Raw genomic sequence first — 27161 nt, 5'->3', positions numbered from 1 at the left:
AAAAAAGAAGGTGTTCAATATCTTAATGTTTTCCTTCTTAGCATGCCACTGTCCAAGTCGAAAAGCCTGTCTCCTGCCAGCAGAACTCTTTCACTCAGAGGAACCAGTGGTTTGTTGTAAGATTTATAGCTCTGCAATCAGTAAAGTTCATGCCCCAGCCAACTGAAGAGCTCTGGCTCAGACTCAGCCAGGGGCATTGGACCTCTGCTTCCCCACAACATGCTGGCAGGACACAAGCTTTTGTACCAAGGACCAATGAGATCATTAAAACTTCAAAATGTCATATCAGAGACTTGTGAATGCAAACCTTTAATTACAGTACCTTTTAAAGGTCATGAACAATATTGTATTCTGATAAATGTATGTATGTTGAAAAACGTATCGCAACGCAACAGATCGCAATGCAACGGATCCAGTGTGAATGGGCCCTAAATGTTATTTACACTGTTGCTGCTACTTGGAAATCACCCCTGTCATTACAGGTTGTCCCAACCCCTCTCCCTGTTTAAGCTCGTTTTTTAGCTGACTAGCTTGGTCTGCATACAAAAGTGAAGTGTCAATAAAGTCATGCGAATTAAGATAAAAAAGGAATTTATATACCCAATACTATCAGTACACGCATTAACCACATACAATTATCATACACTGGCCCTTTAAATACATAGCCCCCTCCATTCTGAATGGTAATATGTTGTCCTTCTTTTACTGCCATAAAGTTTATTGTTCCTACTGCTAAACTTTAGTCTCTAGTGTGATAGGACCTGAACCTATTTAATAGAGCATTTGATGAATAGTTCCTGGTCCAGTAATTAGCAATTCAAATTGAAATAATCAGTTGATACAAACAGCGGTGGCTGGAAATACCTGCTCTGAAGTGTATTGTGAGCATTATTAGTACTGCTGGAAAAAGAACCAATCAATAAATGATTACAGCTGGGCATTTTTTCTGCTCATAAATCCTATAGAACTTCCATAAACTTATTGGAAAAGACCTCTGGCTCTAAGCCCTGAAATCAATACAATCCATTAGATATCCGCATTTCACCAGCTCGCGCTTCAATTGCCCAGCTAAGAATTGTTATCAAAGAAGATTCATTTTCTCATATAGTTTCATTGCCGGTGTCAGTGGCACTTTTTCTTGTATAAATTAGAATGCAGTGGGCCTAGTTTGTGTATGAATTAAGTGTACACGTGTTGGTATTCGTGTCTGCTCTGCAAGGTTATGTGCACTCTATACAGAGCCGAGGACTCTCTCGATGCCCCCGTGACAGTGCGGAGGACTTGAGCTGCCAATTACCAAGATCCAGTACTGTCACGTGGCCACACGGGAGGAAATGGAGTGAGTCACAGGCTCTTCCACATACCTGGAAGTACCGGGGATTTCTGTGCTTTCCAGGAGATGAACGGTGGTGGGAAGAGGACCAGGTGCTGCTAGTGGGGCCACTATTAGCAGCACAGTGAACTTGTTGCTTTTTCCAGGATGGCAAAAGTACAAGGTCACATTAAAAGCACGATTTCACCTTTAGTGAAGTTGCCCTTTAATAAATCCTTCCCAGCCCCAAGAGTGCATTCCACCTGGGATAATACTGACTTTCCTACCCAAGCAAGCAATCTTTCCTCTCACAAAGTACGGGCCTGCTCCTCCTCTTCATACTGCACATGCCCCCTCCAGCTCTTATTTATTCCTATAGGTAAACCATACACACTGAGGGCTTGCTAAAGGTCATTAGTACAGCTTTCCCCAAGGTAAGATGGCATGCTTGTGCAGTATAAAGAGAAGCCAGTGAGAAGATTGTCAGATTTCTGTGCTTTCCAGGAGATGAACGGTGGTGGGAAGAGGACCAGGTGCTGCTAGTGGGGCCACTATTAGCAGCACAGTGAACTTGTTGCTTTTTCCAGGATGGCAAAAGTACAAGGTCACATTAAAAGCACGATTTCACCTTTAGTGAAGTTGCCCTTTAATAAATCCTTCCCAGCCCCAAGAGTGCATTCCACCTGGGATAATACTGACTTTCCTACCCAAGCAAGCAATCTTTCCTCTCACAAAGTACGGGCCTGCTCCTCCTCTTCATACTGCACATGCCCCCTCCAGCTCTTATTTATTCCTATAGGTAAACCATACACACTGAGGGCTTGCTAAAGGTCATTAGTACAGCTTTCCCCAAGGTAAGATGGCATGCTTGTGCAGTATAAAGAGAAGCCAGTGAGAAGATTGTCAGAGGAAAGATCACTGGATGGTGGAGGAAGGCAAGTATTATTCCTGGTGAACTGCATTCAGGGGGGTAGGGGATTTATTAAAGGACAATATCACTAGGTGAAATTGTCCTTTAGGGAAAAAGAATCCTTAGAAAAATGTAGACTGTCACTGTCAAATTTGCATTCTAAAATTGTTAATTGCCTGGCTGTAAGGTTCATCCGATGGTTCTAATACTCAGTCACTGAATGGAACGATTATAGAAACCAAAAAAGTTCACTTCACTTCCCATATTCTTCGTCTGCATAAAATAAAGTACAGAGAGAAATATTGAGGTCACTGCTGACCACCTGAAAAAACTAGTTTCCTGCTGTTATGCTGACCCAATCACTTCAGTATGTTTAAGTCACTGATATAGAACAAGTATGCAAATCTTAAAAGATTCTGGGTCAGTGGCTGAAAGCACTCTAGCAGGCAGGTAAGCATGACTGCTAGACAACTAGCATATTTAGTGCAATGCAGCTCCATAACAAAAGTTACATTATCACTGGCCACCCACTAGGGAATGAGGAGACCCACAGAACCTGGAAGTGTGGTGATGGTGGTGGGGGACAGAGCAGGGGATGGACGGACGGTTGATCAGACAGTGCTGAAGAAGGGCAGATATTATGGCAAAAACGCACACTTCACATGGTAGTTTACTACTGCATTAAGGCATCTGTTCATTTCATCCCTACCGTGTTACCTATTCCAGATTTGATATTCAGCAGCACTACTCAACACTCTGTAACAAGTATTCTGTATGGGGCTGATTTAACCCCTTCATGACTGAGGCCTTTTTTTCATTTTTTTTTGTACCCATGTTATATTCCACATTTTAGGCCTGAAAATTACTTAAAACCCCCCAACATTATATATTTTCTGAATGCCAAGACCCTATAGAATACAATGGTGGTAGTTGCAAATTTTTATATTGAGCAATATTTTGTGAAAAATGTAATTAAATGCCCCAAAACACAACAAAATACCAATTTTTTTAATGAAATATAAAAGATGAGGTTACAACGAGTAAAACGATACCCAACATGCCCAGGTTACAAATTGCGTGCATCCGTAAAACGGCAAAAAACCCCAGTACCCCAAAAAGTCCATAGAAGACGCTTTAAAAGCCCCCACAGGTCATCAATTTAGAGATACCCCAAAATACTGGCCCTAGAATTATTGCTCTCACTCCGGCGTGCGCGGCGATACCCAACATGTGTAGCGCGTTCGTCGTTTTCATACGTAGGCGCACCCGACGCGTGTTTACGTGGCGACGCGCGTGCTCGCGGGGGCGGGGGACTTTTAAATTTTTTTTTTTTATTATTAGATTTATTTTATTTAATTTTAATTTTAAAAACTGTTTTTTTTTTTTTTTTTTTTACTTTGACTGCTATCACATGGGGGGGCTTGCAAGCCCCCCCATGTAATAGCAGATGGTGGTGACAGGTCCTCTTTAAGGTGATGCTGGGGGTCCAAAAGACCCTCAGTGTCACCTTTACACTGGAAATAAGCTATTGAAGTGCAGATCGCACTTCAATAGCTTATAGCTGGGCTGCAGGAGCCCAGAACTGACAGCCCAGGGACCGGAAGTGATGCAATCTGCATCGCTCCCGGTCCCATAGAACGGGGAGGGGATCGATGAACGGAAGTTCGTCGACCTCCTCCCCAGCTCCCCGCGGACACAAAGATCGCCGGTCCCGGGCCCGTAGGAGGGGCAACGGAGCCCGGGAAGCACGGCGGGGGTGTCCGGCGGGGGGGGGGGGGCCCCTTCTTCGGGACGCAGAAGCGATCTGGCGACAGGTAAGTCGCCAGGATCGCTTCTGTTGTAAAGCCGACAGTCGGCTCTACAAGTTTAAACAGAGTCCCGGCGGCAAAAGTCGCCGGGAGTCTGTTTAAACAGCCCCGATGCTGGCGACGTACACTGTACGTCGTCAGTCACGAAGGGGTTAAAAACTGTCCACCCAGCCATATACCATGGTGAATGCAATTCGCACAACATTACCGCTACTAGATGGCGCTGAGGAGCATAGGAAATTCCTTTGCTCCCTGGCTCCATCTAGTGGCAGGAAAGCAGTGCAAATAGCGTTCATTCAAACCATACGGAAGATTTAGCCCCTAAGTGTTAAAAATCTAAGCTAAATCAACGCAATCATATAAACATGTAATTTATAAAGTTCTACACTTTTATGCCCATTCTTTATAGTATTTCTATTTCTAGTAAGTATTCTTTATAAAATTATAGTAGAATTCCAGCTATGTTTTGACTACCAAACACTTACAGCTTAGCAAGTTTGGTTTTTTATGACTGTGCCGGGATGATTTTGTCACTGCCATTGCTCCAGAACCGAGTAACGCTCTCTGTAATGCACTGCAGAACATATAATACTGTGTAAAGAAATAAAGTTCTCTGAAACTTCCTTTTGGAAAGTCTCCCAGACACTGGTTCCATGTCATCAAGGTGTGTATAATTAGGAGGGTAAAACCTTGAGCAACATGTGAGTCAATGGTTACTAAGGACAGACTGTCATTATTCAGGAGGGTGGAGACACGTCTTAGTGGCCACGGATAAAACGACTCAAGTAAAAGCTATAAAGCCTTGGTTCTCAAATGGTGGGTCGTGACCCAAAAGTGGGTCGCGACCCCGTGTTCATTGGGTCACCGCATGCCTTCCACTTTTCTAGTTGAGAGACTCCTCAGCCTCCCCCTAGCGCAGCACTGCCAGTTCTCACACCGAGAGGCCATTCAAAATATGTTGCCCGGTGACGAGTGTCGACTTGAGATGGGGTGGGCTGGTGCTATGGCCGTGAGGGAGCTCCATCTATATGTGCATTGCTTACAGCTCCCTCACGTATCCTGTAGAGGTACCTGGACCGGAGTGATGTCACATTCTGGCTCCCGGCACCTCTACAGGGCACGCATGGAGCTGTGCAAGCCATGCACATATGGATGGAGCTCCATCACAGCACACCCAGGCTGAGGATCTACTCCAGTTCTCGTAAGGTAGGGAGGCTGGGGGGATCTTAAAAAAAAGAAAAACATTATTTTATTTTTTTATGGAGTGTATATGTGTGTATGAGGATGTCTGCGAGTGTGTGAGATTGTGTCTGTAGTTGTGTGTGTCTGTCAGTGTTTTTGAGGGTCCGTTCACACTAGTTCAGTGTGTTAACCGCACAGTCCCATGCGATTATTGCACTGTACCGTGCAATCACACCTACTGCGCGTTCTGGTGTGGGAGGTGCGTTGCATTGTCATTTATTTTAATGGTACCCCAAACGCACCTCCCACTCACAGTCCAATCACCTGCACTGGAATGCGCGGTACTGCAATGTCGTGCATTCCATTGCGGTGTGACTTGGGTCGCCACTTAATGACCGAGGACAAATGTGGGTCCTAAGGTTACACAGGTTGAGAACCACTGCTCTAAAGTATATCAAAAGCTATCATTTGATTTTTCCCTTTGGATAGAGTTGGGAATGATTAACATCCCTGTCAGGTTGATATATTCCCATCTATGTCCTATTTCAGCTACATCATGCAATAGTCCTCGCGTGTCTAGGTATTCACAGAATTACCTATGGAGTAATAGTGAGCATAGGATGACTTTTTTGGGCTTATCTTTCATTTTTCCCCGGAGCTAAAGCCAACACAAATATTTTCCTGCTCTCACCCTTTCCTCCTACATAGCTCTAAAAATATGCAACCCAAGCAGGCCTGTTTATGAATAATATTTCGGTTAGGCCTGCATGTCTTACCACATTCTAAAATCCATGAGAAATTAGCTGGTGAAGTGTTACAAAAAGAGCTACAATACAGGAACATGGAATAGAAGAAATTTAAAACTAAAGCTATTTTTTTTTACTTCGGATTGGATAGGGGAGAATAAGACCCCTGTCAGTTTTTGTTGTTGTCTGTGTCTCCACTGGGGAGATTTATCCTATTTGTCCTGATGACCACTGTCAATAGGACTAAGATCCAAAACTTTGAGTTGTCACTAGAACAGCTATAGAGGGGAAATCTTTCAATGGGGACACTTGATTGGGTGACAATTGTTTGTCTTCAATTTTGGGTGACAATTGTTTGTCTTCAATTTTGAGTGATCTACTCTCATTTCCTGCTCCGTCTTCAAGACAGAATGTGAAGGAAAATCTTCCCAATGGAACGCTGGCAGAAAAAATAAAACTTGACAGGGGTCCTAACAAACATCCACGAAATTAGAAGGGTGGTATCAAGGAAAAGCACCGAAACCAGCAAACACAAGGGTGGGGGCACCATACCTCCGACAGTTCCTACTTGACAACACAGTTGAAAACACAGGATCTGTTAGTAAACTTCTTTCTTCACTAAGCTCTCAGAGGACTTACGCCTCAAGGTGCCCATACACCTGCCGATTATCGTACGATAATCGGCAGGTGTACAACAGTGTCTTCTGTACGGTCGCACGACTTTTGTCTAACGAGCAGGCTTGAAAACCTGCTGAGAATCGTACGATTTTCGGCGGGTTAGTGGCGTTCTCGGGAGACAAATGGCGCACGGGCCGGTGTGCCCGCTCAGCATTGCAGTCATCGGAAGCCCTCCCCTCAGCGGGGCGGGCTTGCGATGATCGCAAGTACGATCTGCTTGTCCAAGATGGGCAGATCGTACGAGCTTTTAATTACCTTACGACCATCGCACAACAAAAGTCGTGCGATGGTTGTAAAGTGTATGGCCAGCTTAAGGATTCTAATGGACACTAGTTGAAAGTTTCTGCTTCTGTCATGGGCTACCCCATATATTCTTCTGTTCAGTGAAGTGCTTACAGCTAGCCCTGTGAGTGAATTGTAAAATACAAGATGCAGAACACATGGAATACTGTCTGTGTTACCTTTTTTTTTTTTTGTAGCCCGTTCACAGTAGCCTGCCCACTGAAATGCTCCATTTTAGCAGACAGGCTAGTGTGTTCTGACAGTTCTGGTGGGTGGGAGGTGTAATGCTCCATCTCAGCAAATCTCACGGTTTCCTTTTTTTCCTTTTAAGAACTCTAGCAATTTTTCTTTATTTACCCATGTAGTGGGGCTACCCCCGCACTACCCGGGTGCTCGTAAAAAAAAAGTTAACTCAGCCGAAGCTCCGAGCTGGCTTCTTCTTAGACTGGTCCTGCCAACGTCTCTCCCCCTCCTCTGCAGTGGTCTAAAGTCCCGTAAACCATTTTCCATACACAGTGTATAAACGTGAGGATGCTGAAGAAGATTCCAATGCTGCTGAGAAGGAGGAGACTTGCTGTAGGGAGCGCTGTGACAGCAGGCCGGCTAGGAGCTTCAGGTGAGTATAAGTTTGCTATTTTAGCACCTAGACAAAAACAAGCACTTAATCCTTGCAATGTGGGGTTAGCCTCACTGCAAGGGTTAAAAAAAATGAATTCAGGTTCCCACACAGAGGTGCGATGTACTGCACTATGCTACAGCCCAGTGCGCTGTGAAAAAGTGCAGTCAGTATTTATTTGCGGTGCACGGCATGCCACGTCCGCATTGTATGAAAAGGGCACAAACACATAATTGATACAAAAGAAAAATTCATACCTTAACTATTCACAAAAATGTATCTATACAACACACACAGGGACCAAGGGGAACAAAAGTAGCCACCCTCCAGAAGGAAGGACAGTGTCAGCACCAATTCAGAGATGGTTTGAGGATCTACAGCCGAGTGATACACAAATAAGATGCATTTTTGTTAATAGTTAAGGTACTTGAACGCATTTTTAAGATTTAACTTCCAGGTTTAGTGTCACTTTAATTTTTTAGAACAAGCTTTTTGAAGTCAACCCCTTTCTTCTCAGTCCAAGTTGTACTATTTGTGCCGAGCAGACTCCTGAAAACCTGTCCTGAAAAGTGAACTGTTAGTGCAAGCAAAAAATGTATCATGAAAGTATCTGCCGGTGTTGTTGTATCATGAAAGTATCTGCCGGTGTTGTTGTGTCATGAAAGTGTCTGCCGGTGTTGTTGTATCATGAAAGTGTCTGCCGGTGGTGTGTCATGAAAGTGTCTGCCGGTGTTGTTGTATCATGAAAGTATCTGCCGGTGTTGTTGTATCATGAAAGTATTTGTCGGTGTTGTTGCAATACTACACAAATACAGCTAAGATCACCTTCAGCATTAGTACTCATGCAAAGCATAAACTGTCTGCATTCTAACTCCACATTACTAACAGCAGTCGCCTACAACCTCCTCGGAAAGACAAATAGTTAAACACACTGCATCTAGTTATACAAAAGGCACTGCTTTCTATAACAAGATGTTCCGCTCACATTCAGGAAACACAGGCCAATCATTTGCTGTAGTTTCTTCAGGCTCAAGAGTTGCCCGAGGGAAGGAATTTGACGTCAGAAGAAAAAAAGATCAACAACAGCTAGTCATTGACCTCTGATGTCAAATGAGGTGAACAGTAAACCTCAGTGAACCGTCACATGTTCACAGCCTAGCCAATCAGGAGCAGCAAAGTCAAACACATACACGACTAGCCACAGCAAGATGACACCCACTGCAACCAGTCTGTGATCCGACTTCCAGCACAAGAACACAGTGCAGGGCGGAGGGATCCAGTCTGAATAATGATATGGATTAGAATATGCTGTGAGCCATCATGAAATAATCTGTACTGACTTCCCACATACTACACTGCCCTGAACACAAGGCTCACCCTTCATTTTCTACGATGAAGTTGTTGCAGCATCTATTGCTAGCTGGGAGGATTGTTGGCTTCAAGCCAAGGACATTAACATCCCAGAACCAGTTATTAGCTTATTATACTGGAATATTCAGGACTAAGCATGTTAGCTATTATTTTCAAAACAGCGCTACTGTGCAAAGTGATGTTTAAAACTTGTCCTCGGGATCCGCAGATGAGTCATGTATGTTGACTCAAATGATAAAAGTGATATTTTGCTGCCTTATATTTGTTGTTAGGTAGTACTGCAGGTTGAATGCCTATTGATCCTGCCAGTCCCCTTCATGTTGCAGGGCTTCCTGTTCTCAGACCTCAGATGTATACCTTTGGCAGCAGAACACAGTTTATGTTTTCACTTGGAGTCTACAAGATGCTGTGCATGTCATGTCTGCAGTCAGCCTGTGATGCAGGTTGAGCACGTGATCACAGGCTGACACCCCTAGTCACAGGCTGACATCCTCCTACCAAGACTACCACCCCTAACCCTCTAAGCCCATGGTCACAGGCTGACATGCCCCTTCCAAGGTTGAAACCCCTAACCCTCTAAACTCATGGTCACAGGCTGACATCCTCCTACCAAGGCTAACACCCCTAACCCCCTAAGCTCATGGTCACAGGCTGACACCCCTAACCCTCTGGACACATGCTAACACCCTACTACCATGGCTGACACCCCTAACTCTCTACGCCCATGGTCACAGGCTGACATCCCTAAACCCATGGACACAGGCTGACACACACCCCCTGAGCCCATAGTCACAGACTGACAACCCCTCTGTCTACCCCTGACTGAGCACTGGGTGGATACTTGGGATTAAACCATGCTGCCCACCCTGCAGAAAAACACTGTAAAGGGGGTGATTGCAGTCATGGGACCACTAAATAAAATCTCTTTCAGGTACTTGGCATACAATGTTAAAAATATGGTGGCATTTTAGAGCTGACAGAGTGGATATGATTTGCTAGCCTGCTTATTATTAGTTTACTTCACATAAGCTTTAAGGATATCTGTGCTGAGGCACAAGGGAGTCATCTGAGGACACAGTCTGTTGAAATCTTACCAGGTGATTACAATGAAATATATTTCAAGGCGAGTTAACAACCTGTTGCTTTCTTTGCCTGCTTCCAATCCCAAACCAGATAAATGTACATTTTATAACTGCACACATTGAAAAACACACATATATACATATCAATAGAAATAATGTGTAACGCTATAAACAAGCTTCAATTTGGATGCATCTGAACACACACAAACTATATAAAAGGTAAGGCCTTGTTCACACCAAATGCAGACCAGATCTGCATGAGTTTCTGCACACGCAGTGCAGTGGGTTGTGCCCCATTCTTTGCCGCGTTCCGGGCCGTTTTTGGTTTAAAAAAAAATAAAAAATAAAAATTTAAAGTTTAAAATGGGCTTTCGCACGTTACAGGGCGTTTGCATGCATATTTGATGCGTTTGCATGCGTTCCAGAGCAGGTAAAATAGGGCTTGCTGCAGTTTTTTTTTTACATGCTCTGGAACTGAACGCTGCGGTGTGAACTAGACCCCAAAATACCATTGGAATACATTGGACGCAGTTTTGATCCGGTCTGTAACTGCTCTGCTCCTGGAACGCGCTTGGTGTGAACAAGGCCTAAGAGAGGCATTTGTTGGTGTATTTTCCCACAGTAACCAGTCAGGTTTTATATTTCTAAAGGAAGGAAGGACTGTGATAGTTTGAAATACGACACTGCTCGGGCCCCGTAAGCCCATAATAGGAGTAAAAAAAAACAACACGCAAAAGGGGCCAAATTTCATAATAAATAGTTACTAGACCATTTTTTCACATCTATACAAAATGTTAAGACTTCATTCACACTTGAGCGCGGGCGTTTTGAGGCAGATTAGAAGGTTTTTTTGCACATTTTATGGAATGAGTGATATTTGTTTCAGCCAATGAAAAAGCTAGTTACTGGGAGGAGACTGTTATTAAGACTGTTACAAAGCACATTTTCCATACGGATTTTCAGACTCTCGTTGAAGTCTATGAGGCCAAAAATGTGCAATTGTACCCAAAAAGAAATTCATGTACTTTTTGGTGCTTCAAGCTACAAAATTATTCTTAAGTGTGAATGGGCACCATAACAACAAGCCCAACCAAGCCAAAAAGAAAAAACAAAACCACAACTAAAAGTACTCATGCATTTCAAAAGTGTGCGCATTTCGCATTTCATTACAAGGGGACGGCATAGAGATGGTGAATATCAAGACGTGTGATCTACCAGTTTACATATCCAATACAAATAGTGTATGCATCAATGGAGTGCCAAACACCAACTAAACACCTCAATGCAAAATAAAGCTCATTGCTGTACATGCATATCGTGGTGCAGTATAGTGTGAAGGGGTCCTGAGGGCAAAGAAACACAAATGAATGCTTCAATTTTTAAACCTAAAGTGGTAACTGGATCAGGTTGCAGACCTAAGTTTCTAGATTCTGTGTTTGAGGGCAGGTTAACACCATTTTCCGGGCTAGATCTGGAACGCAGTACATTGCGTTTTGCCACATTTTTACAGTGATGTTACTACGTTACAGAGCTGGGGGGGTTTTCAGCTTAAAATGGGCTTTCAGGTGCGTTCCAATGCATTTGCATGAATCTTTATGCGTTTACATGCATTCCAGACCAGACAAAATGAGACATGCAGTATTTTTCTGGTCTGGAACGGACTGCGCTGCTGTGAACAGAGGCCAGAAATAGCATAGGGATACATTAGGATACATTTTGGGTCCAGAAACAATCTGGTCTGGTGATCTGGTTGTGGTGGGAATGGGCCCTCAGAACATGGTGCAGACACATACTGTGGAGGATAGATTTTCTAAGTCAGCAGAATGCTACAGACTCCACTGCAGGACTTCAAATTGTTTTCAATTAAAAGAGGAAAACCCTGATAACAGGATAACAAGACAGAATGCAAGCAATTTTACAAATACATGTAACTTACTTCACAACAACCCAAAATCTACCTTTTTCCCCAGACAGAAGGGACACAGCCCAATGGGCAGAACTACCAAACGCGTCAGCGTATATTTGATAACTTCCAACCATATAACAAAAGGAAGAGACATTCACGCATGGTGCAGCTCAAACATCAGTGGTCCAAACGCATCTGGCTATAGTCTTCAATATGCACAAATAACTCCAACATCAACTGCAGGTACATAGACTGGATCCTGCATTTCATATTCATGTATATCCCAGCGATCCCTGCAGCTGAGGTCATCAAAAGCATCAGAATATTTCAAAATACACAGGAAAAGCATATGGAGGCCCCACATTAAACTTCTCTGAATGCAACATTCCCAGGAGGGGCTGAACCCACAGTAGTTCTAGTAAAGACCACTGTGTTTTGTACTTTGTGGTAAATCATTTTTTCTCCAATGTAGAATCACAATTCATATAAACATTTGAAGACACCCAAAATTTTACTGAATGACAAAAATATCACCTATTGCCCTCAATAAGCAGCCAAGTTTAATATCCACTTCCTTCATCAAACCTTTATTTATATTTGCTTTTCAAGAAATGGATGAGATGACTGCGGAGATTAGATGGCTTCACGGAAAGGTTCACCTCACAATTATCAGCTTTTCTCCACTACTTCATGAATAATATATCATTAGCAGCTACTTTTAAGACAAGAAAACTGATTCAATTCCAACTACAATGAAGTCTGAACGGCCTGTGAAATGATTTGGAACTTTCACAACGTGACGTGAAGGATTTCTACCATTTATCGGCCTACTATAATAACGAGGTGGCCACTAGATGAGCCTTACGCTACAACACAAACTATTTCCTCCCAACAAACTATTCCCAACATTTCCATCTACACTAAATGTACACAAAATAAAAAAAAAAAGTAGAGAAAAGACTATAGGAAATCTTTAGCTTGACATTCAGACAAGTGCTAGTGTGATGATACAAATCTAGGAAAACAAGGACCCAAGTGGCAGAAAAGATACCTCCTGATGTCTAGAAAGGTCTACAGGTCCAGCTGAAACTCTACATAGCAATTCAGTCTGGTAACACTATCAGAGCGAGCACTCTGGATGCCAATAACTGCAGCTATAATGAGGTACGCTCAGCTGTCGATTACATCTGTGGAGGTGCCGCTAAACATAGCAATACAATTAGGAGGGTCCGCTCAGGGAAAGGGAGCTGGTAAGGAACTGGTTTTACTGCTTTGATATATTTGGGGCTCATTTAAACCAGAAGAGCTGCCGTCCACCTCTGTGATCCACCCTGCAAAATGTACCAGGAAACTGTCTGTGTTGTCTATAGCAACCTGATCCAGTTAGTTACCATTTTAGGTTTGAAAATTGAAGCATTCCATTGTGTTTCTTCGCACTCAGGACCCCTTCACACTATACTGCACCGCAATAACGCATGTAGAGGAATGAGCTTTATTTTGCATTGAGGCGTTTAGCGTTGCTGCGGTCCCAATGCAGGAAAAAAAACGCTCCTTTTGCGTATGTAGTGTATGTCATTCAAAATCAACAGCAACGCACGTACCCGTCTGGTTGTCATTATGGGGTTTGATCTGGAGTAAAATTGTGTACATCTCTGCATTGTTTCCTGGATTAAACACAGCAGTACACGCTATGAATACATGCAAGCTCAGGTTTGGGATAATCAGAGACTGCAAACATCACTCGTGAGTGCTGGAGGTTGTTGGATGATGATTAGGAGATTAGTCCCATGAGCTTAAAGAGACCCTGTCAGCTGTCTAAAAAAAACAAAACAGCACTCCCCTGCAAGAGAAGAGGTAATACATGCCTCCGATCCCTACAGGGTTTTATATGGGGGTTGGAGGATGGAATGATAGTGCAAAGCAGGGGACACAGGCATCCAACACACCAGAAGTGTTTAAGAGACTAATAGAAGCTGGAACAAAGAAGAGTCATGACCAGTGATGTTTGGGGGCTTGGTGCAAACCCAGTATTCTGGAGTTCACACAAGTCTGTGCAAAACTGTTGCAACTGTTGAGGGGGTGAGGATGGCCAGTCACAGGTTTGCTACGGCAAATTGGGTTCACACCAAGCCCCAGCACATGTCACTAGTTATGACATACAGAGTGCCATTTGCATTTCTTTAGGAGACCAGACTTGTCTGAATCTCACAAAGTGAAAGGGAACAATCACCCCTAAATGTGTGATTGTTCAACTATTTACGGTATCTCCTATTCCAACCTAACACAATGGAGAGGAAGAGAGGAGAGTGGGAGATAGATCAGGCTACTGAAAATCTCTGGTGTGGCAACTCACATTCAAAGTAATATGTTCCAAATAAAGGGATTGCTGCCATGAGAACGTTAGTAGGGTGATGAAATAACTCCGGCATCTTTCTAGCATATCGGCAACTATTAGCATCTCCATAGACTTGAACAGCAGCAGACTCATTTCTCATTTAGGAAATTCTTGGGTGATTTCACCCCTTCGACCCCATTCACACAGGAATCATCCGGCACGTACAGCTCCGTGCACAGCCCTATCGGACAGCTCCCGGGAAGGACAGGTGCTGTGTGTGATTAGTATGCAGCCCCTGTCCATCTCTATGGGACTACGTGGCCATACGCTCCCCCTACGCTCACCTCAAGTGCATGTCCGTGCGGGTGAGCATACTCGTACGCTGACAAGGTGGATCCTGTCTGCGTCCGAGCCAGGAAACACGCACCAGCACGGACGTGCAGTTGAGGTGAGCGTAGGGGAGCGTATGGCTGCGTACTAATCACACGCAGCCCCTGTCCTTCCTGGGAGCTGCCTGATACGGCCGTGCACGGAGCTGTCCGTGCCGGCCGATTCCTGTGTGAATGGGGCCTTCAAGTGTACCCCAAGAAATGAATCTCATGAGATATATCTCTTCTGAAGGCCAAAACGTCTGCACTAGCTCAACAAGCAAGTTTTGAACTAGGAGATTTGTTTCTCCTAAACTAAACATCCCACATGTAGTTCTAGCATTATTCTGTACACTACTGCTCACTCTCAACACTAAAGGTGCCCATACAACGTACAATTATCGTACGAGAATTGCGGGAAATCCCGCGATCGTATGATAATCGTACGGTCGCACGTCTTCTGTCGAACAAGCAGGCTGGAAAACCCGCCGAGAATCGTATATGATTATCGGCGGGTTAGTGGCGTGCTTGTTCGACAACTGCCGAACGGGCCGGTGTGCGCACACTGCCCGCTCAGCATTGCAGTCACCGGAAGCTCGCCCCTCAGCGGGTCGGGCTTGCGATGATCGCATGTACGATCTGCTTGTCCATAATGGGCAAATCGTACGTTTTTTAAATTACTTTACAACCCTCGCAAGACTTGGTTGTACAGTGTATGGCCACCTTTACTGAGACCTCACTGACACCGCTAAATAGTTGTATGAGGAAGCATTCAACTTCTAAGATATTGAGGGCAGGTGATCTGAAAATAAATTGTTGATGCACTGTTTAGTTATGGGCTAGTTCACACCGTAACTGCATCAGAACTGCGTGCGTCTGCGCAGCTGCAGTGTGATGCGGTTTACCGCGATTTTACTGCAGGGTTTTTTTTTTAAGCTTAAAATGGGCTTTCAGGTGCAGTTCAGTGTGTTTGCATGCATTCCGTTGTTATCAGGTGAAGCTAAAATGTGGCAAGCAGGATTTTTTTTTCTGACTGCATCGGAATGGACTGCACTGGTGTGAACAGAGCACCAGAAATCCCATTGGAAAGCATTGTGATGCGATTTTGATGCAGCTGCCAAAGCGCACGGATTGCCTCACAACTGCATCAGGTGTGAACTAGCCCTAAGGAATAAAGCTGACTGGCAATTCTGCAGCTAGAGACGAATCATCGATGGAATCGTTCCTCAAGGAGTCATTTTATCGCTGGCTGAATCTTGATCACTAGTGATGGGATCGACATCTTGCTGCCTCAGTTACAGCTGCAGTCACCCGTCTGACATTACCCTTAGTCCTCATTCACACTTGAGTGTAGTACGAACATGTGTTGTGTTTGGTGTGCGTCCCTATTGATTTCAATGGGGTCCTGAATGTGCGCCAAACACAGAAATGTAGCGCATGTAGCAAAATCTGCAATGTGTTACATTTTTTTCCACTCCGTGTTTGTGCGTGATTTAACAAGTGCAAGCACAGAGAACAAACATGCATGTTCTTGGCCACGTTTGGGGTGCCATTAATGGTAATGACACAACAAGCAGGTTTAGTATCTTTGATGCGTTTCAGGAACGCATGTCAAAGCATACATTTTTTTATTTGTGTCTTTGATGCCCGTACACAAAACGCTCAGGTGTAAATGGGGACTTTACATGCAATGACGCATGATTTAACATGCAGGAAACTGAGAGAAAATTAGGATCTGCAAAGCTCTGCTAAGAATACTAGTATCCTGGCTGTCACAGGTTTAATACTGACCTGGAAAAAGCACACAGATTACAGAACCAGAGTCAAGACACAACTACTCATCTTCATACTTGTTCTGAGTTTATGACTGAGAAAGTACTTAAGCCAGTGGATCAGCATAACACTCAGAGCATTTTCAGGAGAAGGTAAGGAAAGGAAGCCCCAAATTCTTCTTTAAAAAAGTTTACTTTAAGGGCCCCTATTCACCAACATATGTATTCTATATAATCTCGGCACAGATTTGAAAAGGGATTACTGTCTGCACTGCAAAACCCTGGAGGACAGCAATGAGCTAGGTCTTAAACTGGCCATGCACCTATAGATTATCTGCAGACTTTCTATGGTCAGATGGAAAAAGTGCAACAAATTCCTCCATCTACGCTACACTGTGTGGATGGAGGAATCTCCCGCTGGGCCAAGCTTCAGTATCTTGCTAGCCGGCCCCGCTGGCTCTTAAAACACCTGAACAATGCCTGCATCCAATCAGATTGTTCAGGTATTTTGACAGCCAGCGTGGCCGGCCCAGTGGGAGATTCCTCCATCCACACAGTGTAACGTAGATGGAGGAATCTGCTGCACTTTTTCCATCTGACCATAGAAAATCTGCAGATAATCTATTGGTGTATGGCCAGCTTTAGTGTGAATCCAGTTGCTCCAGTCTGCTCAAAACTGTGACTCATCCCCTCCCAATCAATGGGAGCTACTTATGGCAGAGGCATTCCCGTCCCTTTGGGCCGGGATGGGTGTGTGTAGGTTTCAGTTCTAAGTGAGCTTGGACAAATCTGGTTTGTGTCATGTCCCAGCCCATTACTACATGAGGACAGTTTCATATCCAAACATTCAGCATGTTGTGTTTTTGGAGTGGATCACTCTTGCCCCCTGTTCTATAAAATGTGAAATTCATTGCATAAAGAATGGGGAAAATCTCCATCTAGAGGTTTCTTTGCTTGGAACAAACTAAGCTGCAATCAATAAAAGGTCTATGCTGCAGCAATAATGAGAACTATGAATCTGCTAACAAACTGGTTGTATGATATCATCCCACTGATACCCGAACGATTCCAATCACTTCCAACCAACTTCTGATCACAATCAAGATGGAATGAATCACGACAACTTGTGTTTTGCAGGATCAACTAAAACTGTAAGTGGTGGGATGAATTTCTTTCAGTTATTTTCTGACCGAAAACTGAATGAAAGTGGTAGAAATATTCTACAAATTACTATATACACCGATCTGCTATAACATTATGACCACTGACTGGTGAAGTGAATAACAGTGGTTATCTCAATACAATGGCACCTGGAGGTGGGTGGGATATATTAGGCAGCAAGTGAACAGTCCCCGCAATTGATGTAGTGGAAGCAGAAAAAACAGGCACGTGGAAGGATTTGAGCAAATTGTGACGGTAGATGATTGGGTCAGAGCAACTTCAAAACTGCAGCTCTTATGGGATGTTCCCGGTTTGCAGTGGTCAGGACTAACCAAAAGTGATCCAAGGAAGGAAAACTGGTGACAAGGTCATGGGCAGCCAAGGCTCATTGATGCATGTATTAGCGAAGAAGGCCCAGCCTCACAATTTACAGGACATCATGGATCTGCTACTGACAGCTTGGTACCAGATACCACAGCATACCTTCAGAGGTCTAGAAGAGTTGGGTCAGGACTGTTTTGGACGCAAAAGAGGGACCTACTCAATATTAAGCGGGTGGTCATAATCCTGTGTTTGGTGTATATACATATGCTCGAGTGTATGTAATATTAACCTCTTGCCGTCCGCCCGTTAAGAAAAAACGGACAGACGGCAGACTCACATCCGCGGGTTGCCGTCGCCAGACGGCATTTTTTTCCTGCTCGCGCGCGCCCCCTAGCGCGCGCGCACAGGCAGGAAAGACCCGCTCGTTACTACAGCCGTTAACGGCTGTTTCACATACAGCCGATCAGCGGCTCTATAGCCACCGATCGGTTGTATGGCGTGAATTTCGGAGCCCCCCGCCCACCCCCACCCCAATCTCGAGTGCCGCCATCTCCCTCCTCCTGACCCCTCACCTTTAATCCCGGGATCCGCTAGCCCATCTGCGGCCCGGGACCGGCTCGGGAGGGCGTCAGGAGGAGGAGGGAGGGAGTCAGCTCCTTGCTGATCTCCGTCTGTAGTGTGAATGCAGAAGTGATGTGTATTACATCACTTCCGCATTCACCTGTCAGTCATCTGGCTCCTACTGCCAGAGAGAAGAAGCTGATGAAGCAAATCTGTGCTTCATCAGCTTCTTTTGGGGTCTCCAGGTGACATTAGGGGTCTAGAGACCCCTAATGTCTCCATAAAGAGGACCTGTCAGTGTACCTGTGCTATTATATAGGGGGATGGTATCCCCCTATGTAATAGCAATAACAATAAGTGTAAAAAAAAAATCTATATAAATAAAAAAAGTTTAAAAAAATAAAAGTCACAAACAAAAAAAGTTTAAAAAAATAACAGGTCACAAATAAAAAAAAGTAAACCACCCCCCCAAATGTTTAAGTCCCCCCACCTTCGTTTACGCACATTTAAACGTAAATATGCGTCGCATGCGCCAGCACGCGAAAATGACAATTGCGCTACACATGTTACATATCGCCGCGAACGTCGCAGTGAGAGCAATCATTTTAGGGCCATCAATCACTGATAACACTAAACTGATGAGCGTTAAAAGCTTTTAATGCGTCGCCTATGGCCAATTTTGGGTAATTTAGTTTTTTTGAGGTTTCGCGCGCGTGCGCAATTTTAAGGCTTGACATGTTTGGTGTCTCTTTACCCGACGTGACCCCGTCTTTTATATTTTACCAAAAATTTGGTAATAATAAATGTTTTAGAATTTAATATAGGGGGAACTGTTTTTTTTTTTTTTAAATCTGTAGTTTTTCCTTAATATATTAAAAAATAAAAACCCCAGTGGTGATTAAATACCACCGAAATAAAGCTCTATGTGTCCCCAAAAAAGGGTATAAAATTAATTTCAGTACAGCGTTGCATGACGGAATAAACGTCAGTCAAAGTACCGCAGCGCTGAATACTGAAAAATGGCCTGGATGGGAAGGGGGTTTAACACCGCGGATGTCAACTGGTTAAACAACCCAATATGGAGTTTCACTAATACAAAGTGAAATCACCATATCCTTATCTGTTGCCCATAGTAATTAAAAGTTGCCATCTTTCACCCACTAGAAAATTAAATCGTGTTTTGTTTTAGAAAACAACTAAAGAGTATATGAGAATCTTCCATGGAAGTAAACTAACTATGGAGCTGCTATTGTAGTTGATGTGCACATAAAAGAAAGTGACTGAAAATGTCCCCCACCTGCGAAGTACAGAAATACAGAGGGAAACATTCTTTCTATTTCCCCACCTGGAATCTCACCGATTGCTATACCACAATTTGGCTTTGCCCTTCTTATCATAATCCAGCCACTTCATTACAGAGAATGTGCGTATATTTAGGACCAGCCACAAGAGGCAGATAAGAACTGTTCGCTTTACCCCTCAGCTGGACTGATTCCAGGAGCCTGGTATTAAATACATGGAGTTGGTATCTGGCATTTGTGGCAATGGAAGAACATATTTGCCGACTCTAAACTTTTCATCTCCCTCCCACATTCTGTATTCCGATTGTTGCTCTTCTGCTCTGTCATATGTACTCATGTATTCATATGAACCGTCTTTCATCTACAAAGATTTATAGGAAAACATAGCTTTGTATCTTAGAAAAACCTGAGCACAGGAAATGCAGAAACAAGAGATGCAAAATTCTACTACAAGACAAAAAAAAAAGAACCTCAACTGATTGATGAGAAATGTTTCGAATGTTTCAGAAAGTAAATGTTCTCCTTTAGGACTCATGCATACGGCCGATTAGATCCACCCGGATCAGTGTATTTCTGGGGCAGGTACAGGCTGGTGCTTCCGATCAGCCGCGGACCGGAAGTCTGTACAAATCAATGACAGGCTTATGTGTGGTTAGGGACAGATGTGAACCCCTGGATGCAGACAGTTCATGTCCAGGGAAAGGCATATGTTCCTAACCACAGGTAATCACTCCACGAACAGCTACAGACAGTGTGAGCTTGTCATTGATTTGTATGAGCTTCATGTCCACAGCTGGTCAGATGCACCCAGCCGTACCCTCCCCACAAATATACTGAACCGGGCTGGTGTGGTCCTTATTGGTCATACGCATGAGCCCTCACCAAAGTACCGTCTTTACAGTTTAGATTCTTTATGTACTAATTGTACGGATAGCATATGCACATGTCAGGTCAAGCTGACCATACACTATACAATCTGATTGTACAATCTCTGATCTACCAACAACTACGTAGTACAAGTGTCTGTCTGATTTGATACTATTTGAATGTAAAGTTCAGGCTTGTCCTCACATTCTATAGTTTTGGTAACTCTATAGCTGGATTCACACCAGTGACCCGGCCACTGGCGAGCATTAGAACTTGTCACAAGTGACAATTCATGAAGTTCTATGGGAGACCACCATGATGCAGTTGTATGAACTGTGCCCATCTGCGACTAGGCATATTGCCTTGTCCTGTGCTGGAGCTGCTCTGACACAAAATAGACACAGCAGCTCCAACACGTGATGTGAATCAGCCTTAAGAGCCCATTCACACCGGATCCGTTTTATAACGGATGGTAACTCAAGGGCAACGAGAAATGAATGGGTGCGAATAGGACAGTTTACATTGGTGCGTTGCATTGCCGTCTGTTGCGCTGAAAAAAAAAGAAGAGCATGCTCTATTTTTTTTTTTTAACACGCAACGCATTCCAAGCTTTACAATGAAGTATGTTCACTCTGGACAAGTTACTTCACATAAAGCTCATCCTAAAAATAAAAAAAGATGAAAAAACGCAGTGCATCGGATCACACAGAAATCGAAAGGTACAATCGCAGGTCAACAGACCCTCCGTGGACCAGCGAGTACCTTTGTGTGAATGGGGCCTTTAGAATATTGTACAAGCAGACTGTATAGTGTATGGCCAGGATCTATTAACACGTTGTTCACTAATGAACGTCCTCAGACAGCTTTACATGCACAGCCTGTGTGATCAAGTTTAGGTAAACTATAAATACCACAATAACTGGATTTTCTATCCCATATAGAGACACAATCCTGGCTACAACCCCAAGCTTGAGAAATATAACACGTTTGTATGATGACTGTACATGGAGTCGTCCTGTTCTATACAGGAACCAGTTTACCTCTATGGGGTCACACTGCTCTGTAGCTTTGTAGCTTTTCAGCAGACTAAAATAAGCCGAGACTAATCATATCCGACACAAACTACTCAAAGACTGGCCCTTCAAGTCATTTTCATTATTAGTAATCCAGGCCAATCTAAGGCTCCATTCACACATTGCGGTAGCATTTTCTGCACAGAAAACCGCACGGAACCGAACCGCGCTAACCTTAACATACGTGCGGATTCCGCACCTTTGCGGCTATTACCATTCCCAGAACTTGCAGAATCCGCCCATAAAATCGCGCTTGGACTATTTTGCGGGACGCGCGGTTTCGTACCGCGTGGCCGCCTCAATAGTCCATACCATCTTGTCTTGATTTGTATTGTGATTGTAATGTCTTCCCTATATTGTTAAGCGCTGCACAAACTGTTGGTGCTATATAAATCCTGTATAATAATAATAATGCAATGCACATTTTATGTTTAGCGTGGTTCCGTGCGTATTCGTACAGCCGAATACGTGCGGAAAACCACTCATGTGTGAATGGAGCCTTAGAACAGAGGTGACAGGTCACACTTCACTGCTCAGCCTTTGAAAAATGAGATGAGAGAACTATGCAGAAGCACCTAAAGATACACATTCTTCTATCCACCCATGGGACATATTTATAAACAAATGGATGGTGAAAGTTACAAACATTTACTGGCGGTGGATCAATCACGGTCATGTAAAACACATTTAGCAGGAAGATTCACCTGTAGTGAATGTTTCATAAAAGTCGGGTTTACTTAATACACAGGGCAGGTTGTGCTTTGTTTTCCCGTTCTGATAATGAATTATTAATCATAGATGGGTAGAGCTGGTCATAGACCTGCGACCTGGACTGACCCAGACGTCTCTCTCAACTGCCTGATTAGAAATGCATTTCTGCACATGTATGGGCACTCTTCTAGATTGTGAGCTCTCCTGGGCCGGGCCCTCCTAACCATCTTGTCTGGATTTGCATTGTAACTGTAATGTCTTCCTTATATTGCAAAGTGCGGCACAAACTGTTGGCTTTACATCAATCCTGTATAATAATAATAATAATTCGTTTTCTCAGGTGCCCGGTGACACAATCTTAGCTGGTGCAGATAACAATCTGATATATATGGCAGTAGATGGCCATCAGCCAGGGGAATACTGGACAGTAAAAATGTTGTAAATCCACTACACCCCCCCCCATGCTCCTTCCTCCCATACTCTTCACACAGTTATGGCCAGTTTTAGCATGTCATTGCGGGAACACGCACTACCACAACACACGGCAGCACATTAAATGTGTTGGTGCAATATAGCGCCATTCATTCTCCATGGCACTCCAACAAACCTTCTGACAGACACGTATTACAGTGCAACATACGGCAACGCACTAACTTGTGTTGCAGCATGCTGCCAAAAAGTCGTGCATGCACCAGTTTATGCCAGGGCGCTGCAACGCACATTGTTCAGCAATGCCGATCAGTCAGCAAAGTGTGCTGGGGTGCCATTTCAATAAATGGAACAGAACTGTACCAATGAATGTTGCCCACATTGACATGCGCAGTGCTCAAGTGAGCAGTAACACAACAACATGGAGTGAATGGGCCCTTTTACATGCAGGTTTCGGCTCAGCTGAGTATGCACGTTTAGGGAGGGGCCATTACCAACAGATATATCTTCATGTGTCCTGATCTGACCCTATTACCCAAAGTCACGCAGACACTCCTCTCGTATGAAGCCAAGATCAGAAAATGTGTCACTGCCCCTCCGATATAACAGTAAAGCCCCATTCACGTAACAACCGACTGATCACAAATGGGAACGCTTTACACTTTCTTCCCATAAGTCATTGTTCCACTCAATGAAGAAACGGATTAATCTGTCCAATGTTTTAGCAGTTTCTGTGAAACACATTTCTCTTACATACAAGGATAGAAGAATCCGATTTTGTAGCAGGGCTGACCACTTCTTTTTGGTGAAAACCATGTGTTACTGATCCAAGCACCCATTTGTTTGAGCAGTTTCTGATATCTATTGTGTCTGGCCATGGCGGTGAGCTTACTTCATACAGGGGGCCTCAAATGAGGACCCTTACATCGCTTAAGGGCCAACAGGAGACAGACAGAGACTGCAGACATACAACAGGAGACAGGCAGAGATTGCGGACATACAACAGTAGACAGGCAGAGACTGCGGGCATACAACAGGAGACAGGCAGAGATTGCGGACATACAACAGTAGACAGGCAGAGATTGCGGACATACAACAGTAGACAGGCAGAGATTGCGGACATACAACAGTAGACAGGCAGAGATTGCGGACATACAACAGTAGACAGGCAGAGACTGCGGGCATACAAAGAGGCTGCGGACATACAACAGGAGACAGGCAGAGACTGCGGACATACAACAGGAGACAGGCAGAGGCTGCGGACATACAACAGGAGACAGGCAGAGACTGCGGACATACAACAGGAGACAGGCAGAGACTGCGGACATACAACAGGAGACAGGCAGAGACTGCGGACATACAACAGGAGACAGGCAGAGACTGCGGACACACAACATTAGACAGGCAGAGACTGCGGACATAAAGCAAGAGACAGGCAGAGACTGCGGACATACAACAGGAGACGGACAGAGACTACGGACATAAAGCAGGAGACAGGCAGAGACTGCGGACATACAACAGGAGGCAGAGACTGCGGACATACAACAGGAGACGGGCAGAGACTCCGGACATACAACAGGGGCCAGGCAGAGACTGAAGACATACTATAGTAGTTGTTGAAGACTGCGGACATGCTTTAGGAGACAGCCATAGACTATAAACATGAGACTGCTGGACATCACTACTAACAGAGCCCCTTTTACAAATGAGCTCTCCTTGCAGTATCCTTTAAGTGACACTAAACTCAGGAGTTGAATCTTAAAAATGCATTCAAGTTACCTGAACCATTAATACAAATGTATCTTATTTGTGTATCACTCGGCTGTAGATTCTCAAATCATCTCTGAATTCATACTGACACTGTCCTTCCTTCTGTTGTAAAGTAGCCACGGCTCCAAGATCGCTCCTGTGATGGACTACCATCTCATGTTTAGTTTACTCATTTCTATTGAGATTGTAGTCCTTACTGGGAGTGAGCTTGGAGCAGTGACTACTTTACAACACACACAGGGACCATGGGGAACATAAGCAGCCACCCTCCAGAAGGAAGGACAGTGTCAGCACCAATTCAGAGATGATTTGAGGATCTACAGCCGAGAGATACACAAATAAGATAAATTTGTATTATTGGTTCAGATACCTGAATTATTTTTTAGATTGAATTGCTGAGGTTAGTGTCACTTTAAAGTTGACTTTTCATGTCATATTTCAGCAAGATCCACCATAAAATAAAAAAGAAATGGGATGGACGGCACAGAAAAAGTGAGATAGTGTGAAATAAATAAAGCGAACCAATCACCTGGACCTACTGGAGACTACTACTATTCTAAAGAACAGTTTTCCTCCATGGCCCTGAATGAGCACTTAGGTATGGAAAACAGAGACTACTGTCTGAGGGCCACACACTAGGTTCTAAAGGGCCGCAGGTTGGGCACCTGACCAGTATGGAGTTTTCCTAGCAAAGATGTGCATGTCACAAGGCCACTAGCAATACAATTGTGTCAAGTGAGGGTGTCTGTCTGACCCCATGGAATCACTCCCTCACTGGCGAATCGTGGTCACCAGTGATGGGAGACACATCTTTCTGCCTTGGCTAGCAAGGGATCAATTGCATAGGGACAGACAGGTAGCCTTTTACTGATCTTCCTGTTGGCTAGCGGCAGACTCACCTTTGTGGCATTTGCTGGCCATGCTCTGTAAGATTGTTCTCGTTGGGCCCAGTGGACTGAACGAGAAAAATCTCTTGATTGCCCATCCATACTAAAGAATGTAGATGGAGGAATCTCCCCTGCCAGCAATTGTGTTCTAACAGATATCAGCCATTGTAGATGATTGGCTGCTGACAATTTTCCACCCGGCTCTGTCAACAAAAGCTGATTGACTTTGGTCAAGTTGGGTGTTGCTGGCTGAGCCATCAAAGAATCAAACTTTGGGAGCTTCAGCAGGAAACGGACGAAGATCGATCCATGTGTGGCCAGCCTTAGATAGGAGACACCACTCTAGCAGGAAGAGCTGAATTTACCTGTACAGGGGACATCACGGTGGGGGAAGTGACAGCAGGTGAGGCCGCCAGCACCATGTGACCATTAGTCTCGGGGCAGGGTGGCTGATGGTCACTCTTGACGGACACAACCAGGACGCAGTCCGAGGAGGGCTCTGCAGACCTGACACAGAGTCTTTTTGGAGAAGGAGGAGTGTCCACATAGATGGCTTGTCCAGAGTCATACAAGGGTCTCTTGGTGGCCTCGCACTTCATCTCCCGCAGCCCCATTCCTCCTCCGTTGGCCTTGGGCAGGATGAAGGCGGTGGCGGGCCGGTGTCTAGCGCCGTTCAGGCCATCGGAGAAGTAGGGGGGCCCCAGCTTGGTGCCGATTCCGGCGATGCTGTTGAGCGTGGCCACGGACACGGCACCGATGCAGTGGTTGGTGTAGGTCTTGGACAGCTTGGCCGCCTTGGACAGCATCTGCATTCGCGTGCCCAGCAGGTTCTTGCCGATGGCCTTGTTCTCGTACCAGGTGACGTCGGCCTCGTTGCAGTGGTCCCGGGGTCTCTGGAAGAAGGCTTTGCACAGGGGGTTGCGCTTGGCCAGGTACTTGACAAAGCTGGCATAGGGGCAGAACTCGGTGCCGGTCTCGTACATGCGCGGCAGGTTCTCTTCGTCGCCCTCGGCTCCACGCTGCTTCTTCCCCCAGGACGAGGAGCCGGACGCGGAGCGCGACTTGTGGTATGGCCCCAACGACTTGAAGTAGACGAAGCGCCGGCCGTCCTCGTCCATGGCCAGGCCGAACGAGTCCTCCTCCAGCTCCCGCTGGTTCTCTCGGCCTCGGGTACAGAAGTACATACAGGTCTCGAACCAGACCTTGTTGAGGAGGCCGAAGGGGGAGGCGGCACTGAACACACAGGACGTGTACAGCTTCCTTAGGTCCGCCCGGGTGATGGCCTGCTTCTGGACCACCGGGCCGGCCCCCTGCTCCTCCAGCTTACGAATGACGGCGGCCAGGGTGAGGTTGGCGCTGCGGAGCTCGGGGTCTTTGGTCAGGTCCAGGGTGCGGCAATAGGGCGGCTCGTTTAGGTAGCGGTTGAGGGAAGAGCGGATGCTGATGAGGGAAGACTTGCTGTACAGCTGGCCGCTCTTAGACCTTGCCTCGGCGTAGAAGGAGCGCAACACCCGGCACAGCGCCTCCTTGTCCATGCTCTCGAAGTCCGGGCTCTGTGCCTTCTCGTTCAGGTACTCCCGAAAGATGCGCACGGCGTAGCGGGTGGCTAGCCGGGTGTTCTCGCTCAGCCGGGCTCTCTCGGGCCGCTCGGAGGACGGGGAGCCGCCGCCGATGATGATTCCTCCACCGTCCGCGCCGGGCCGCAGCTG

At 45.1% G+C, this 27161-nt stretch overlaps 1 protein-coding gene across 1 annotated transcript in view; it reads right to left on the bottom strand.

Moving 5' to 3' along the window:
• Window positions 1-27161, bottom strand: part of LOC108785573 — a 63238-nt gene that overhangs the window by 34296 nt on the left and 1781 nt on the right. The window contains exon 2 of the mRNA XM_018554661.1: window positions 25818-27158. Within this exon, the coding sequence (XP_018410163.1) occupies window positions 25818-27158 (1341 nt within the window). The remainder of the gene's footprint in view (window positions 1-25817; window positions 27159-27161) is intronic.

The sequence above is a fragment of the Nanorana parkeri genome, unplaced genomic scaffold, assembly GCF_000935625.1.
Source record: "Nanorana parkeri isolate BGI_ZX_2015 unplaced genomic scaffold, ASM93562v1 scaffold168, whole genome shotgun sequence".
Lineage (NCBI taxonomy): Eukaryota > Metazoa > Chordata > Amphibia > Anura > Dicroglossidae > Nanorana > Nanorana parkeri.
The sequence above is the reverse complement of the archived record's forward strand: the minus strand, read 5'-3'. Positions and strand labels throughout refer to the sequence as shown.